Source organism: Megachile rotundata, chromosome 8 (genome assembly GCF_050947335.1).
Source record: "Megachile rotundata isolate GNS110a chromosome 8, iyMegRotu1, whole genome shotgun sequence".
Lineage (NCBI taxonomy): Eukaryota > Metazoa > Arthropoda > Insecta > Hymenoptera > Megachilidae > Megachile > Megachile rotundata.
Window position 1 is genome coordinate 16,568,171 of NC_134990.1, and position 18,131 is coordinate 16,586,301.

Here is an 18,131-nt window from a genome sequence, read left to right on the forward strand (position 1 = left end):
AATGCATGGAATAATTGCGCGCGTGCATTGCACCGTAGGCGGCTTAAATGCTGCGGCAATCGTAAAATATAATTTCTTCGAGCCGGCTTATTACGCCAGGCTGTCCTCCCCGTTCCGCCGCCGCGTCTCATCCTTTTTTTAACGCTGCATTCGCCATTAGGTAGTTCGCGTGATGGCGAAACGGCCAATATCGCTCGCGAAATAGCAAAAGAGAAAAAGGGCGAGCGCTAACGTCATCGAGAAAAGTGGGTGTGGCGAGCGTTTTGCGTACCGCAAAATGCGCTGATAGACAGCTCTTCCTCTTTCGAATACTTTCAATTAAACGGAGAACGCGTATTCGGCTCGAGTCGAGAGCGTTTAAACGACGGTTCGTATTCGAGGGTACGTTACGATGGCCCTGACAATTTGCCAATTCCTCCGAGTGAGTTTGTTGACCCAGCAGAACTACCGTCTTACCGAAACGGACTAGAAAAAGGAACGTTGGCTTTACTTGGCAAATTTTATCAGTTTCGCGATTTCTTGGCATAGGTCCAGCCATGACTCCCGAAACGAGACAGTACCGCTTATTTTTCTCGGCTATCGGGACCAGAGGACGTTCATCCAGGATCTTACTTGCGTTTTTGCGATTCGATTCTTCGGAACTGGGTCTACGTATACAACGACACAACGGAAATCTACGAATACGGAAATTTCGGAACTGGACAATTTAACGTGATCAACAGTGTCAACCAAGAAACGAATGCCAAACACGGCGTCGTTGTTCCGTCCAACTTTCGTGATCGCGCGAGTAAACTCGAACTTCCGTCCGAATTTTAATAGTACACGCTGTAGCGGTGCGACCGATCGACCAAAGAATCGAGAGCTTTCGAAAAAACTGTTAGAGATTTTCGTGGAAGGCAAACGGAAAATATCCCTGACGTGGCGGACAAATTGTGAGCGAATTCGAATTCGGCAGCGCGTTCGAGGGTTGAAGGGAGATCTATTTGCGGATACTTTGGGAGAAAGAAAGAAAGAGAAACGGTGAACGGAAGCGATGGGTGGGTTAACACGGTAACAAAGTCCAAAATGTTTTTCCTCCGTTGGACCGTCGAGTGTTCAATATCTATGCTAATCCGGTCTACCGCTTCTTCGGTGCACCGTGCACGCTACCACACTTTTCAGCGTCACTCGTATTCCTTATAGTTTCCTCTTCTTGCTTTACGTTTCGCTCTTCCCCCGTGAGCCATGGCTTTTGTCTCTGCATAGTTAAGCAAACAACGAGTCGAAAAGCGATTTCCCGAGTAAGGAATCGATGGTTGAACCGAGAGGTCAAGAGGTTTGCGACTCGACGGAGTCGCGATGAAAATACTTTTACGAACGACGAATTGTCTGATCGCACGTAAGTACGCGACGATCGTTGCTGGCTCCTGTGCGGTTCGCCTTCGTTAAACATCGGCCGCTATTACGATATAATCACGCGTGGATAATTCCACCGAGAAACCCTTTCGGAAGTTTAATATCAATTTCGGCATCCTGTTAACGAAATTTCTCGAGTGTTAGCGAAAACGGCAACACGTTATACCTTAGTATTTACAGTATCGACCAGGCTTTCTTTTCTACGTAAACGTTTACTTTTCACCAACGTATGTTATTACACGGCTTGCTCAAACACTCCTATATTTATGTTATGTATCACGGAATTACGACTCGTGTATCTCCGGAAAACCGAACTCGATCAAATCTTTCGACTTAAAAGCGAGCGCTCTGCCGATCGCGGACGAACAAAGAACCGAATTTTTGTCGCGAAACTTGGACGGTCGATGATAGGATGTTCGTAAGCTAAAAAACAAACGATCGAAGTCGAACGCGATATAGATCGGTCGCGTTCGAACGTTTCAATGTTTGCGCTCACCATCGACCGGATTTCGGTATTCTCTATATCCCGGTTCCATGCCAGCTGCCTCACCTATCGGCCCCCTTATACAGAGCTGCATTAGTTCTAATCTAATCTTCGATTCAGCGTTTCCGTTATTATTGTCAGCGGTACAATGGAAGGCTGATTAAAGCCTTGCTCTTGATGTTCGCTTTCGAAATTGGTGCGAATCGCGCGCAACGCCAGACACGAATGGAATATCGCGAGAAAGGTAATGGAAAGAAACAATGGAAAGAAGCGTATCGATGATCGTGAACCAGCGATCGAACGAGTCTCGATCCTTGATTTCTATCCGACCGATTTTCCACGAGCTTCCAAAACGCGTCGAATCGCGCGCGCTTCGAATTACGTACGGATGGATATCCGTACGTAATCGCAAAGTGGAAATGCGCCCTCCGCGCGGCGTCTCTTTCTATCCTTTTGGGCAGGCCGCGAGAGAGCGCGTTGCCGATCGTTAGCGCGGATGGTCCGCAAATCATTAACGCGATTACGCGTTGTAGCACGAACGCGTGTAAAATTTAGCGCACGCTCTCGAGCGAACAGAGAAACGCCAAAACGGGGAACAAGATGGACGGAATAAACGGTAACGAGATTTTTTTTATCCGATCACGGCGGACGAGTCGATGTCGAAAACGCTGAGAGAGGCTCCGAATTGAAAAAGCAATCGCGGACTTCCTTCCGAAAGGGGGTTGATCGATAACAACGTTTCTTCCCTTTGTCCGATTTTCCTTGCGCCTTCTCAATTTCTGCCGCTACGGACGTTTAATAGAATTTGATCGATATCGTGGAAAGCTATCGAAATGGCTAATTAAATTGCAAGGTATACGATATCGTTTGTTAACGCGGGTAACGAACGGAATCGTTACTTTACAACTCTCGTACAGGCCGCTAATCAATTATCGACTGTCAGTGGCGATATAATTATCTGCTGTCACGAAGCACCGAAATCGTTGGTAAACGTAATATCGATTGCTAAAACAGGACGCAAGAGTGCATAAAGTTGCGTTAATTATCGGGAAATCGCGTACCGACGTGCGTCGCGCGTATCGTAGCCAGCTACCCGTATACATATACACGGAGAAGAATCGAGATTCTCGAGAAAATTGAACGATCCACTTTACGTATAAGCGAGAATCTCGTTTCGAAGTAATTCCGCTCGCTGGCAGTCCGATTAACGTTTTAATCCGATTTCCAAAGTTTACTCAAACTCGCGTAGGATCGTCGCGAAGAAAAGCTCGAGATTCGGTAATACGACAGAAATTTTCCGACGAGAGGTCTGGATTTCCGCCTTTCCGGCAAGTCTCGGTCTTACTGTCGCGGCTAATTAATCCGCTAAATTAGTAGGTCGGAGAACGAGCGTTCGGTGGAGCGTAGAGAGACCACGAGAGGAGGGGAGCGCCGAAAAGGCCGCGTCACCCGCCTCTGTTGCTCTCTGCGATTCGAACCGAAGCTGATACGAGCCTGACGAGGGTTGTTGTCGCGGTAGTCGTTCGCGCCGCACCCCCCTCTACAATATACCCCCTTACGAAATCGTTTGTGTTCGCGAATCTCGTCAAAACGTTTAACCAAATAAATGCGCGCTTCTCCAACCGCGTTTCGTTTTGCTTTCGGTACACGAAGCGCTGCCCTTTGCCTGGCTGACTCGAACGCAATAATACCTTGTAATGGAACAACGTTGTTGTGTCGCTTCTGCACACGGTTCCGGGGAACGCGCGACGGAAGCTGCCCGCGTCATACCAACGGAGCTAGAACGTGCACGGCTCCGGATGAAGGAGATACGCGGTGTCTCTAAGCAGTATATACCCTGAGCTTAGGCTTGTTTAACCCCGATTTCGTAGCACTGTACGTGCCGTGACGTCACCTGCGTTCAACACCCTCGCGTGGTCATCGATCTGCCACCACCACCCCTTACACCCTCGGACGATGAAGGCGTAACACGAGCCACCGAGCATTTATTCCGACCGAGCACCGGAATGGATACGCTGCACGCTCTTTCCTCTTTCTGTCCGCTTCTCGGCTTTCCTTCCGCTTTGCCCGGTCGCGATGTCGTTCGGATTTCGTTCCGATTACGCGCGATACTCTCAAGGATCGTCACCCTTTAACGCACTAACCGCACGCTATTTTATTACGTATTTTCGCCAGTAGCCTACTGCTTTATATTAACGACAACGCTTCGTCGGTGAAATTCTACTGTCGTCCCGCGATCAGACACCGATGCGTTTCGTTCGAAACAATGAATTGGTTAACGAAAGAAAAAAGAGAGAAACGTTTTTCACCGACGATCTCGGACAACATCTCGATTCCCTCGGGTACTTCGTTGAAAAGACTACTCGCAGTTTCGCGCGAAACTTTCTTCTTTCGTTTCTGTCTCGAAACTTGGCCGAACTCGTGGAACAACGTTACACAAACTGCTCGGAAAAAGTTTGACCTCTCGATCGCGCGTGGCTGCGGATAAACACACACGGACGCGTTTACTTTGAATCCGCTGGTAAGTTCGCCGACAACGCACACGTTATCGACGACTTCTTTCGAGCATACAGAAAATAAATATCGAACATCTTCGATTTCAATTACGGTTTGTATACAACATTTTCGCGTGCGTTATTTTACGCCAATATCTCCGATTTCAGCAGCAAACGAACCTGATTTGCGCGAGTGGCACGGTTCTTTCATTCGATCGCTGTATCGATCCCGAGTTACGAATTCGATTTTTTAAACTCGATTTCGACGAAGGAAGAACTCGGAAGACGACGTAAGTAGGAGCGTGTCTACGCGTCGCAAACAAATTGAAGAATACTTTAGAACGTTTGAAACAGCAACAATGCTGGAAATTAGCTCAGAAGCAATTACTTCGCGTACACGCGTAAATCCCTTCCGATATGATTACTAGAACGGAATAACGGCCATTTCAAGATGGAGTTGCCTCGAGCAGTGTTCAGATACAAATCTTCCGACAGGCAATAGGACTCGCCACACACTGTGCATACAGTGCACAGCACACAACATGCAGTATATAGCATACGTTACGGAACGTGTAACACATGGTAGCGCGTTCGAAACACACGCAGCTACTTATGATATGTCTGATACGGCTGATACGCGTGCGTTTGATAGCTCGAGAAAATGGAGCAAAATCGTTCGTAAAAGGTACGAATCGAGCAAACGAGAGGGAAAAACCAAAGGTGGAAACGAATCGAGTAAAACGGCTCTAGAAGAGTTTCAAGAACCGTTTCAGATTAAGAATCGCGACGGTAACTCGTTCGTAATCGCATCCGAGCTTCTACGATCGATTTACGTCAAACTCTCACTAACGTTCCGTGCCTTAGCCAAAGATTTATCCCGTGGGAAATCAGTTAGTTTCCTTGGTTCGAACGAAATTCGTGGCGATCGAGGAAGGCAAGACGGCCCTCCCGAACGGCACGAATAATCGGTCACCGAACCGTTAAGGTTGATAGCCGATAGTCTACCGAATTTATATGTGCGCTTTCTCTGAATCTGTACCGAACGAGCGTCTAATTAATAACGAACAAAACGCGTGTCAAAGTTGCTCAAACATTGTATAAATTTTGATCGTAAAAACTGGGTCATTAATTGCCTAGTGCGGATGACATCTACCAAGATGGCGACGGTAAATTCAAACTGCCGCCATCTTGGTAGACGCCAATCGTACTGAGCAATTAATGATCTTTCACGATCGATTAGACTTTTGGACAATTTAAGTCTGACGTGTTTCGTTCTATCGTTATAGTAGAACTATAGAATTATTTAACGTCTTACCTTGGAAACGAAGCTCATGTGTTCGGATGCTGCGTACTGGATCGACGTAGAAGTTGACAGCCAGAAAACCTCGATCAGACTGGCGGTCCATTATCGAGTTCTTATAAAGAACTAATTTTCTAACAGTTTATCAGCAAAATTTTGCTGTTGCTTCTTCTCAGTTTGGGGACCCGTATTCCCGCCAATTTTGAGACAGAAGATTGATATAACGAGTGTCGCACGAATGCGATTCTTTTTAAATATAATTCAGGTAGAACGCACCAGAAACAAACGTCTGAAAGCTTTCGCTGCACTGCCGGGTGCGGTAAAAAAGTTTGTAAAGTAATCAGAAACATGAAAAGAGACTGCTACGCTACACACACATTTATACAAGTTTGAAACTCCGCCTCTGTAACTTCGCTACCCTTCTGTTATATCGTAGTCGTCGACTGAGAACGAAAACGCATCTACGAGCTTTAAAGTTTTTGAAATTATTCTCACGGTTTCTACAAATTATTGATCTAGGTTACTTTCGAGACCAAGTAGCGCTCCCAGTTTGTCATATACTGTTCTTAATCGTTTAATGGTCCATTTCTAGCGCATAAAACTGTCGAAAATCGACGTACCAACCGCAGAGAAACATTTTCGAAGAATAAATACAGACAAGAAAAGAACCAAGGGAGCGAAGAAGGTAGCAAGGTAGCGTCTAGAAATTATTGACGCTAATTAAACAAGGTATGCGAGACTGAAATCGAAGCAGTAAGTCGCCAAAGTTCGTTCGAGAGTTCGTTAAGGAAGTTATGCGCTTTCGTATGGCAGCGGATAACCAAACTTACGTAACGACTCTTAACGCGATGGTCTTCGTATACGGGATGTAAAGTTCCAGACTTGAGAAATACATATTCCACGATGCTCACAATTTGTTGCACGAAACATCCGACATGCGTCATAAACTTAGACACGCGGCTTTCATTAAAATTTCCCGTCCTACTTTGAGTTTTCTCCACGACACGAAATGTAATATACTTTTCCGTGGAATGTTCCAACGAAACGGTTAAATGTTTATGAGAAAATTGAAAATTGTAGCGTTCCATCTGAAGAGAAGAACGTTTGATGGCTCATCTTTGGCTAAGTTACAATGACTATCCAGCCAGAAGAACATTTAGCAAGAGTATTTATTGCGATGGCACTACTTTCGTTCTACTAGTAATATTACATCATTAGTAATGAGCTGGTGAAGTGAAAATATAATATGAATTAATGATTAGGAAAAGAACCATACGTTACCTAAACATATTTAATAACGTTTAAAATTTAATTATATTCTTTCTATTATATTCGTTCCTACATTATCGTAAGAATTATTAAATTTTAGATGAATAATGCATTTTAAAGTTAAAAACGTACTAGGATATTTGTAAAAGTATACTAAAACACATCGACCACCATACTCTAAAACATGTGGAGTACGTACTAATATACGTAGAGACACATGTGGGATCACACCATAAAACAGGCTTTACATATAATACATCGAGGAACGCGTGTCCAATCACATAGGCAAACACACTGACATATACGTGTACCATGCGTCTAGTCTGATCACATGGAGAATCGTACTAGAAAATGCAATAATACACCTCCACGTGGATGCGCATTAACACACTAAATACACATACAAACATTCAAATTAGTAATTGGTACTGATACGTGATTAACGTGAATAGAAACGAATTCCTCGACTGTAGAGGAAAGATTGATTATATTTGACCAAAAACGTGTTTAAAATTGAATCATGAAAAAGCAATATCCTTAGTTAAGCATTTCTTTTTGTAATGAGCAAATGAAAATTTTTAATTCCCTATGTGTTATTTAAAATAAGGAAGGAAGTTTAATTCTTACCAGCAAGAGCGCTGTGATGCAGTGTCGGTATCAGTTGGTACAACAGGATGCGATACACGAATGATAAGAAAGCTTCAGCGTTCACTGCTAAAAATAGGTAAATAATATTTTTCCTTTAGAAAGATTTGTTAAACTGTACATTCACTATAAACGAATATAAATTTAGTATTACTTTTACATAATTATTATTAGTAGTCCCTCTTGAATTTTCACACTGCGAATCGTTCAAATCGTACAAGTGGCGCCATCATTTAGTCAGACACCTAAAACATCCAATCGAATGAATAGAAAACTCACAATAATCGATACTTTCCAAGCAGTATTTTTTATTTAAACTGATAACAATTTAGAGTCCGATATTATTGAAATTAATAATAATAGTTTTACTACTGAATAATTTGTGCTTCGTACATTAACTATTATCAACTTCAACGAAGTCGTGAACCAACTGTCGCTACCTGCAAGCTAAACTCGAAACTACTGCAACAGGGTACATTTCACAGCAGTCGGTGAAATGGTGCACTATATATGGAAATGGTTTTCCGAGTGTGTAGTGGTGTCATCTGGGAACGAAAATTTCAAGTTTCCGCTTTTACCAACTCATTGAAATTTATTGATTTCAACACTCTTCTTTATTAATTTCAATTTAATTATTTAATAAGATTATAGTACAATATTCTGAGAATCATACGAGTCAATTTTTACCTAGTTTGTTCTTTTCGCTGCTGCATATTCATAGTTATGTATAATTGAAGATTCTAAATTCAGGGTTTGTTAATTTATATTTCCTTCGTAATCAATTTACATGATATTTTTATAATCAGATATTCTTGACAGCGTTCTCTGGTAACCTATACAAAAATAAAACTTGTTAATATTTTGTGATTAATGATTCACTAGTGTAGATATGTAAGATAAATTTTCTACAATCTTATCAACTTATGATTACTTCCTATTCATTTTGTGAATAGCTACATGCGATATACTGAGTTATATATTTTTTTTAAAATACTACTGTGACTTATACAAACCTATGTTCATTTGCTGCAGAAGATTGCACTGCTTGTTACAACATAGATTGGACCAACTTGCGTTATATATACTTTCATTTTATGCAGAATTATAATATAATGAACAATTTATTCCAGAAGACACTTTGTGATCACTTATATGCTACTTGTCAATAGATTATTAATGACTTTTAATGAAAGAATTCTGTTCAATATAACGTCAAAGTAACCAAGGTACGAGTCTTGCTAAAGTCTCATTTCGTGCAACAGATGGCGCAATTTACGTGTGACGTCATCATGAATCAAACGACACGTTTCAATTGCGTTTGGCAGAAGCTTCTCAAATTTTGTTCAAGTAATTATTCAGAATTTTTGTATTTGCTTCCTGATTTACATAGATACACATATCTAATAACTTAAAAAATATAAGTGTGAAAGTATTTTGAGGTGTACTTTGTAAACAAGAGGTGTTGTATATTGCATTTTACTTCACGTTAATACTCAACTATGTTTGTAAATTGGCGCCAATTCAGAGTACGAACATTAAAACAATATGGCCGTGCTGTACCAACATCGCTATGGTAAGGTTCTTTTTAATTTTCTAATAATTGCGGTTTATTCAATATATTTTACACAAAATTTGTTGACAATGTGTACAAACGAGATTTTTATACTATACATGTTACAATATTGCGTAAAACATTTTTAAATACATAAACAGTCTTGATGTTTGTACGGTATTCATAATGTGCAGCATTCGTGCGTGAAAAATTTGTTTTTCAAACATATAATTTCATATTTTAATGTTTAGTAATGTGAATTTTGTGTCTTTTATTTCCAATATATACAATACTTTTGTTATACATTAAATACCTGGCTCCAATCGGTAACTCGTTGCGTAATTGTGAGAATTTACAACTTTGACCAGAAATTTCAACAATTCCTTAACTAATTAGGTTGAATAACATTAATTCAATAATATCTGATGTTGTAATTCTGCCAAACAGTGAATAAGATTTGAAAAAAAGGGAAATTTCATTTCACGTGTATAGCTGGTCATGTTTGTAAATTCGCGCCAGATTCCAAGCGAGGACGTTAAACCAATATGGCCGCGCAGTACCAACACCGCTATGGCGACGTTCTCGTCAGTTTCCTAATTGTTGCCTTTTTTATATATTTTACACAAGTTCTTTTAAGAGCAGTGGGTGAAAAGTAGATACAGTGTACGCTTATTTAAGATGTAACTGTAGAGATGAGGCGTTAATACTCGATTGTTCGGCGTAGCAAGGATAATTGTGGTAAGTGTTTTGCTGTTCCGTATATAATCGTTTCTCCTACCTTGTCATGGTCGTCTCCAAACAAGGGGCCAATCAATTTGTTTACATCGTGCGTCGAATTGGCTTTAAACCGAGGTTAGGACGTTGAACTTTGTAATAGGTGACTGTAATCGTACAGTAATGATATAGATTATATAAAACGTGCGAAGATAAGCATGCGTCGCATGTCAATTAAACGCGTCAGTGAATATAACCTCTCGCGTCTCATAACACTGTCGCTTACATTTCCGTAAAATTTTCTAGTTTACATTCTCTCGCTCGTTTTCAGTCAGATTTCTTTCCACTTATTTGCCGTCGTTTTCATTCGGTTTCTAATATTTATCTTTCGTTTTCGCACACTTTTTTGTTTCCTGAGTCAACTAAAAGAAAAGTATCGATTTTTTAATGCTCCTAAACAGTCGTATTATTTTTCATCGAACGCATTGAGAATCATATTGCGATATCCGATGATTGTATCACATATTTATTTGAAAAATTATTCTCTTTTTTTTACGTTCACGTTGTTTACTTTTTAACAATCATAGTCAAATCACTAATGCCGAATTAAATTATATTTTTATTTGAATTAATATTTCTATTCATTAGGCTTTTTCAATAGTATACACAATGTAAACTTCGTTCAATTCTTTCTTTATTTTTTATGTACTTTTTGTATAATCGCGATTTATTTTTCGTGTCTTGTTTTTGTTATTCAGACTAACGGGACAGATGATTATTTTGAGAAAACTAATCTTACTTTTATTTGCTTTCAGGTTGAATTCAGAAAGGATCGAATCGGGAGAAGGCAGGTGTGTACCGACAGAGCCATCCCAAGAGGGAATGCGCCAAAACATTCAAACATTTACCGCAGACGAACGTATGTTTATTTTCATTTTCCTTCATTTACTTTTACTTTCGTGTTCAGTAACATATTTTTACGAAACGCAAACATTTGAAGTACACACGATTTCGTCACAAATCTTACGAATTATTTATCCGGAAACATAAATTGTTAGTAGAATTAGAGTGATCTATATTTTGTAATATCGATCGGTGCGACGCAGCGTTAGCGATAAGAACGTCATCGGTACAGATAAAATGAAATTTATTGCATTGCATCAATTCTATATTAACTCTATGATAAAATATCAATTATTCGTTAAAGTCATTACCGACGATAAGCTCTTTTAAGTCTTGCGTTTCGTACGTGGTTACTGAATTACGTTAACGGGTTTTCACGTAAAATGTCGACAGTGCGTCTTTATAACGCAGTGCATATAAATATTTTTTTATTTTAACCGAAAGAAATTCTTCATATCTAACGTTTAACTGTTCAAAGAGGAAGGAAATTTTCCAAATCTTCTGCTTAATTGCACTTGATTTAATTCGAATACTGTCGAGATTTTACTAAAGTTATCGTATCGTTATGACCGCTTATAGGTTTATTTTATTTCACTTAATTTTACTCGTTTCACATGTTTTTGTGAGATAAACACTTTATGCGTAAAATCCACAGCTTAGTTGTTTCGCGAATCGACTTTGATCGTGCATGCGTGTCGAATTCTGAATAGATATTAGCAATCAGTGAATGCACAATATTGATATCTACTGTACGTCGATATTTTGAAAATATCCACAGTTTTTAAGCGCAACTATGTTTGTGTATTTGTTCGGAGAGCACTTCTATTGATATTCTTTTCGATACTTTTGATCTTTCGGTACCCATTGAATTTTCGTTTGCTCTTTGCACACGTCACAGCTTTTTTTCGTCCGTGATTTATCACCACCGAATAGTGCACATTTCCCCGATATTAATAACGTGAACGAATTTATGTTATCCATAGGCTGGTGGTTCTCGAACAAAGCGATTCTCGCATAAGTTTACTCGCAATTTCGTAATGTCATTATAAAGCGTTTGATATTCCGAATCGATCTTGATTGTAACGCGAAGCGTAGCTATTTGGAGAAATGTGGAAAAATATATTTGATACCATCTTTAACGACCGTTAAACCCTTTTGATTATCGCGTGACACGCGAGAGAAGGTAAGTCCGCTGGAAACACCTGCACAGGTGCGTTACCGACTTCGAGTCGCATTACCGACCGCTGCGGATAAAATCGCCTCCTTATCAACGGTAAATTCGAATCTGGTCCTAACAGAATCTTGCGAGAACGGGTTCGCGTTATACCGTCCGTTGCTCTCTTCTCCTTGAGCATCGTTGTTATCTACAGCGGAATTATCTGTAGAAAAAGAAACGCAGGGTGAGAAAGATAATTGTAATGGTCGAGAGTAGTAAACACGATGGAGGAATAACGACGTACCTGTTATTTCGTTGCTCGAACCAAATGGTAACGTGTGTGCAAAGGTTGTTTTGCGTACTCGTCCAGTAAAGCAGGGTGGAACGTTTGAAAGTAGGTATGTAATTTGCGTAACGTGTTTGAGCGTAATCAAACGAAGGGGAGTGAACGAGGTACCTGAAAACAGAAGCGAGACCATTACTCCTATCGATTAGTTGCACTTTCTACGTAGTACGTACAGAGTTTGTGTAAAGTTAACGCACGAACGGTTTCTAACGTATCGAGCAGAAGGTTACGCTTACTTTACGTGTAGGGGTAGAATAAGAGCAAGGTGGAAAAGCGGGAATCAAAGCCAAGCTTTGTGACTCGTGCTTGGTTCGTGTTAGCCTACACGCGAGCAAACTTCCGATCACGCGCACTCGTGTATTATTTTTAATCACTCGATATCTTAGCTAAACGACCGTGCGAGTTTCGAGCGAATGCACCGACGACGGTTTGGCCAGTATTCCCTTAGTTCTCTCGATCTTCGTACCGCGATAATTATATCCTTATCGTAGCAATATTCCGAACGTTCTTATCGTTGTTGGAATTGGTCCGTAATGCGATAAAGATGAAGCAACGGTAGAGAAGGAAAAACGGGACAGTAAAGTTAACTGACCGCAAAAGCGACGGTAAGCTTTTTTATTGCCCTCCCCTTTTTCGTGGGGACCCATTCGTTCATTAGTCTCGGAGCTGTCCAACGCGTTCACTGGCCTTCCCTTAGTTTCCCTCCACTCTTTCTTCGTCTATCTTTTCTTCTCCGCTACGACTGATATTCTATAAAGTACCGAGCTGTATTTTGTTTTATGAAACGACGCAGTAATTTGATTTCGCCGGGGGAAAATACTTGGCGCGTAATCAAATCGCGAAGAAGCTTCCATATTAAGGTCAAGTTATAAAGATCCACGTTATGGAACTCGAACGATACGGTTACAGGCTACAGGTAACACCGAGTTCGTTAAAAACGTCGTTACCGATGCTAAGATTTACCGTCACGAGTCATAACGAAGAGAGCTAGCGAACGAAGCGGTGGTAAAAGAAAAGTTTCAGAAAATAAATCAGTGTTTGGAGAGGGTGTGGAAATAGCGACGCGTTGAGTGTAGTGGTTTAATGACTTTAATGACCCTGCGATTACGTCGACCACAGTCACGGCGGGTTAACAGGCGATAAACAAAACCTAGATACGACTATGGCGGTTACATGCGACGCCGTGTTCTCCTCAAAGGATCGCGTATAAACCCTAATTTTTCTTCTCGTTATACCTTTATATTTTCTTTCGTACGGTATCGAGTGGAATGCCGCGCTGAGAAAAATGGTTTTCGCGTTAGAACGATTATGAGGGACAGGCCATCTTATACAGCTCGCGAATCGTTGTATCTCTCGTAGTCTAATATATGCCCCAAGGCGGCAGTTCTCACTGCTAGTTGTATGCATTTAATTACGTAATGTCAAGTACACGTAGTAGCTAAATAAACGTGCGTGGGAGGAGGTGGAAGTTGAGAGTAGCAGGAAGACGAGGCAAGGAATAAAGAGAGGGGGGTCTGTGCTCGTAGATCTTTTAGGGAAACGCCAGGAGATCCGAAGTACGTACGCTCGCGAATTGCGGTAGAGGGTGAACCGAGCTATGGTGTAACTACTGCCCGAGGCTGATGCTTCAGTGCCGGCTTCGGGTCTCGGTTTGCCAAGTAATCCCACTCACTTACCTACCTCGGCTCCATCGTTTTCATCCCCTTTTGCCCCTCACCTTGCTTTCTTTCTTCCTTTCTTTCTTTCATCTAGTATTCCTTCTTGTCTACTTTCCTTCCTTCCTTCCTTCCTTCCTGCCACCCTCCCTCTCTCTCGCCCTTTCATTCTTTTAACGGGCTTTTCAGGCTCTGATCTTTCTTGTTCCGCGTTCATTTCGTTTCCTTCCGTGGATTCAACGCGGCTCTTTCTTACGGGCTTACGTGTTAATTAATTAAGAACGCCCGCGGGTTAAAGTGATTTCGGGATGACGAGATAAAATATTCGACAAAGTTTTGCCGAGTTTCGAATCGAGTTCGTTGTGGAGGATTTTCAAGTACCGCTCTTGATATCGTCCACACCCCTTGTTCCTTTTATCTGTTTTTTGCCGTTTCCAAGTGGTAGTTCCACACGACGTGTCAACAAAGGAGCGCGCATGAAAGAAAGTAGAATCCGCTACCGACAAAACCAACTGACACCTGATTTCATTACTGTCACTTAAAGCGTAAGCCAAGCTTAAACCCTGCTCCGCGCGATCCTGCGCTTTTCCGTATTAAAGTTAAGCCAGCGAAAACCTGGCAAACCAAAGGGTATGAACAGCAGGACCGCGTATATAACCGGTTAAATATATATTTTAAAATCGGACGAAATTCTGGCAAATTCCATATTTATTTGCATTTGTATTTTTATTTTTATCCCGGCCGGGAGAGCCACTTTTTTCCATTTTTCATCGTTACAATACATCGTACAGTTAAATTTCACAAATTACTGGTGAACCCGCGAACGGTATAGGAGAATTTTTTCCAACAAAGTTTATTTGATAAATGTTTACATCAAAATTCTTCGCGTTAGGCTATAACATATTCATTGGGAAAATGCTGCGATTGCGCATGAATTATGACGAATAAAAAAGTTAGTATGAAAAGTTGTACTCGGTTCGCGCGTTCGTACACGACACGCGTGCTCTATCGTGCTTCAACGCGCGAAAATTTCGTCTGATTTACGTTGAATGCTGTTGCGCGCTAATATTCACGATACAAGGTAAATTATACGCGTACGTTACCAACCCGTTACGCGTGCTTTTGCCTCGCCCTTAAATACACCCCGGAATCCTTTTGGCAATATAATTACTCGGAATATTTAAAGTTATCGATTTTCCAAAGCGACACCGTCGTCGCTTCTTGTCCAACGGCTATTCATATTCCGTCCGCTCGATTCCGAGAGAAAGTCTGAAATATTGTCGGAATTCGAGCACCGATAGGTCCTGAAAGATTTTGAATCATGGACCGATCGATTACTCCGAACATTGCCTCCGCTGTCCAGCGAGTGAACAATGGACATTAGCTCTGATTAGGACATGCAACTGACACCGTGTACGTAACCTGCTCTGTATTCCTGGAGGGCACAGAAGGTAGTACGTTCATGGTGATCCAAGGACCTGCTTCCATAATAGTATTAGTACAACGGCAGTGCTCACGGTAGAACGCCCAGGGACCATGCAATCATTGGCACGCGAGAGTGCGCCCTGTTACTGCCGGTGATAAGGACTACAATCGAACCACCGACCGACCACCGACTGCTGGACGCTTTCCACTCTTAAATCGGTTACCTGGCGATCGACGATTGCGACCACCGCGTGGACAAGAAGAGAGCATCCTTCGAGGTTGCCACGAAAACGAATTTAGTCGAACCGATCGGAATTTTCGTATCGTGGCAAATTGACAGCGCTCGAAGGTAACGGTCGGTAAGGCGATGGCGCTGAAACACGTAGAATCGAAGTTGATACGATTTTCAGAAGTCTAGTAGTTTTATTTCCTACGTCCGCGCTCCGTTTCTCTCGAAAAACGATGGTCTTAGTTTGGTCGTGGCCGAAGCAATTTGTGTTCCGTGAAACGGGCTACGAATCAGAGAATGTTCCGTAACGTTGCTTTGGCAATTTTTCGACGTTGTCTGACGATGTTCGACGTTGCACGATCGATCGATCGGCAACCGGCGATTATCGACGGATCCCGTCGTTCCAAGTATCGTCGAGACCCGTGCGCGAACCCACATATATAGTTATTTATGGCTACGAGGACGTACGTATTCCAGGCGGGTATAAAGGCGCGCTGGTAAATTTCAAGGCTCACCTCTGAAACGTACCCAGTACACGTATGAAAGTGCAATAAAGAAAAGTGGCGTTCGTGCTTGGCTGAAACACACCGCCGTACCACCACTCCACCGCGTATACTCCTTGACAATTTATTTTCGATCAAGGTGGCCGTTGCTGATTAGCGCGACGATGCCAGCTTTGTTCGACGATTAACGACATTTTATCCAATTCCACCCATTCCGTGTACCCTTCTCGTTCCGATAATCGTACATTCGAATCCGGATAAGATTTAAAGAGCCATTCTCTTCGACGTACGAGACGGACCAGCCATACGTAACGCTTTTCATTAAACTTTAAACACCGGCTTCCTACGGAGAAGAAATCTTCCCGTTATTTACACAGGCTTTGTACTATTTTTAAACTTCATTGAACTTTTTAGCGAAATCAGTCGCCAGACTTTACGTCCTTTTCCTCCTGTGAACATTCAATTTTGCCATTCAGATTTTTTCCAATTGCCGGAGCGCGAACAAAGAATACCCCTTTGGGATAAAATCCGATTTTATTTTTACTTAATTATACCGTGGCACGGATTCGTTAACAAACGAGTTAGATATTAGTATCGTTTCATCATTTTCCCGAGATAATTCTGTATCGGATGTTTAATTCCAGCCGTACGGTTTCGGCTTTTATTTTCACGTAATTATACGGGTGGAGCGGACTTTCCGATGCTTCGTAGCACCAGGTATCGTTCGTGTTGCACTCGTTCGATAATAAAACCGCCCGTTAGGGATACTTTTTTCTCGAGAGGAAGTACATACTTTACGCTCTTTACTTCAGCACGAAAGAACGGAATTCTTCGGAGAGGTTTCTTCCTTCTACCGTTCTTAGAGAGTATCGCGGAAACCTTACTACGGACTTGGTTCATGAGATGTCCTGCATTAAAGATGGTGTCGAGTTATTTGCTCCACTTTTGGCTCTCACGTTCCCTTTTTCTTCTTTTCTTCTTTTCCACGGGCACATTTTTCCTTGTATATCGTCGCTCTCGAAAAATATTTTTCCCAATGTGACCGTACACGGTTTTCTCTCTTGCTACGAGTCGCTCGATTTTACGCGCTTATTAGTAAAGTACGCGGTAACTCGATGTAGGAAAGTTCAGTTTGTATCGATTGAACGGAGAGAAAGAACGAAAAGCATTGTCCGAGGGGCGTTGATTGGCGTCTAATCGTGAAACGGGTCGGAGAAGCTTCGAAGCTCGCGCTAAACTCGTAGGAGGTACCGGTGGCCATTAGATACTGCTGGGGCGGGAGGATTAAAGGCTCTTCTTTCAAATTTCACGCCAGTCAACCGTACGCCAGGATAATCCGGAGCGGTGTGTATTCGCGACGCGCGTATAAAATAAAGATCCGTCGCTGTCGAGCTCCTTTCTCGTTTCCCGCTTAATAACGCTTAATAAACGGCAACCGATGTCAGTCGTGCGTTTTCCCCTTTTCCGTTTCGTTCACCCTTACTTCTTGCTCCTCTACTTTTATACGGCCAATGAAACGGATTAAGCTCTTTACGCCTGTGTCCGTGATAAAGTAGACATCGAACGAGGAAAAGAAGAAAAGCACGAGAAAGTTCGGTGTTTTATTTACAAGTTCTCGCGCGATCGATATCGGATTTCCGGCATCGAACAATTAAGTCTACCCCAGGTATATGTAATTCGGATACATAAATCGCTGGTAAAAGTAAGAAATATTTTATACGGTAAATATCGCGAGGGAATTGATTTTCCCTTTCGCGTAAACCACATTACGTTAATTACTTTAATTAATTATGATCATACTGCGAGAGTAGAAATGTAACGAAATCGATTCACCCGTAACTACCTCCTGTAACTTTCGACTTCCAAACTTCTCGAACGATGGAAGTTCCTCTTTTAGTTCCGTTCGAGAAGTAGCAGCCGCCATTTGCTCCGACAGACTTTACTCGACGATTAATTAACGATTAATTAACGTCGTGAAAAGGAACTGTAGATGCTCGAACGATACCAAACAAAGATGATTCTTTAATGCAAAGATATTACCTTCTGCCACTTATCATCCG

The 18,131-nt window shown here is 41.8% G+C and overlaps 2 protein-coding genes across 12 annotated transcripts in view; one reads left to right on the top strand and one right to left on the bottom strand.

The window, feature by feature from the left end:
- Positions 1 to 8,333: 8,333 nt before the first annotated feature.
- The window catches only part of LOC143265013 (uncharacterized), a 29,262-nt gene continuing 19,464 nt past the window's right edge, over positions 8,334 to 18,131 (bottom strand). The window contains exons 1-4 of one of the 2 annotated variants that reach the window (XM_076534554.1): positions 12,852 to 13,000; positions 12,218 to 12,370; positions 8,602 to 12,136; positions 8,334 to 8,421 (exon numbers count right to left, since the gene is read on the bottom strand). In XM_076534554.1, the coding sequence (XP_076390669.1) occupies positions 11,973 to 12,136; positions 12,218 to 12,370; positions 12,852 to 12,906 (372 nt within the window). In that variant the 5' untranslated portion in view covers positions 12,907 to 13,000 and the 3' untranslated portion in view covers positions 8,334 to 8,421; positions 8,602 to 11,972. Of the gene's footprint in view, positions 8,422 to 8,601; positions 12,137 to 12,217; positions 12,371 to 12,851; positions 13,001 to 18,131 lie in introns of those variants that run through there. The other variant, XM_076534555.1, reaches the window with a different exon arrangement.
- The window catches only part of Lar (tyrosine-protein phosphatase Lar), a 152,015-nt gene continuing 142,956 nt past the window's right edge, over positions 9,073 to 18,131 (top strand). For 3 of the 10 annotated variants that reach the window (XM_076534528.1, XM_076534534.1, XM_076534535.1), the window contains exons 1-2: positions 9,082 to 9,161; positions 10,670 to 10,705. In XM_076534528.1, coding sequence (XP_076390643.1) covers positions 9,159 to 9,161; positions 10,670 to 10,705 — 39 coding nt within the window. In that variant the 5' untranslated portion in view covers positions 9,082 to 9,158. Of the gene's footprint in view, positions 9,162 to 9,739; positions 9,879 to 9,910; positions 9,993 to 10,669; positions 10,774 to 18,131 lie in introns of those variants that run through there. The other 7 variants (XM_076534529.1, XM_076534533.1, XM_076534530.1 and 4 more) reach the window with 5 other exon arrangements.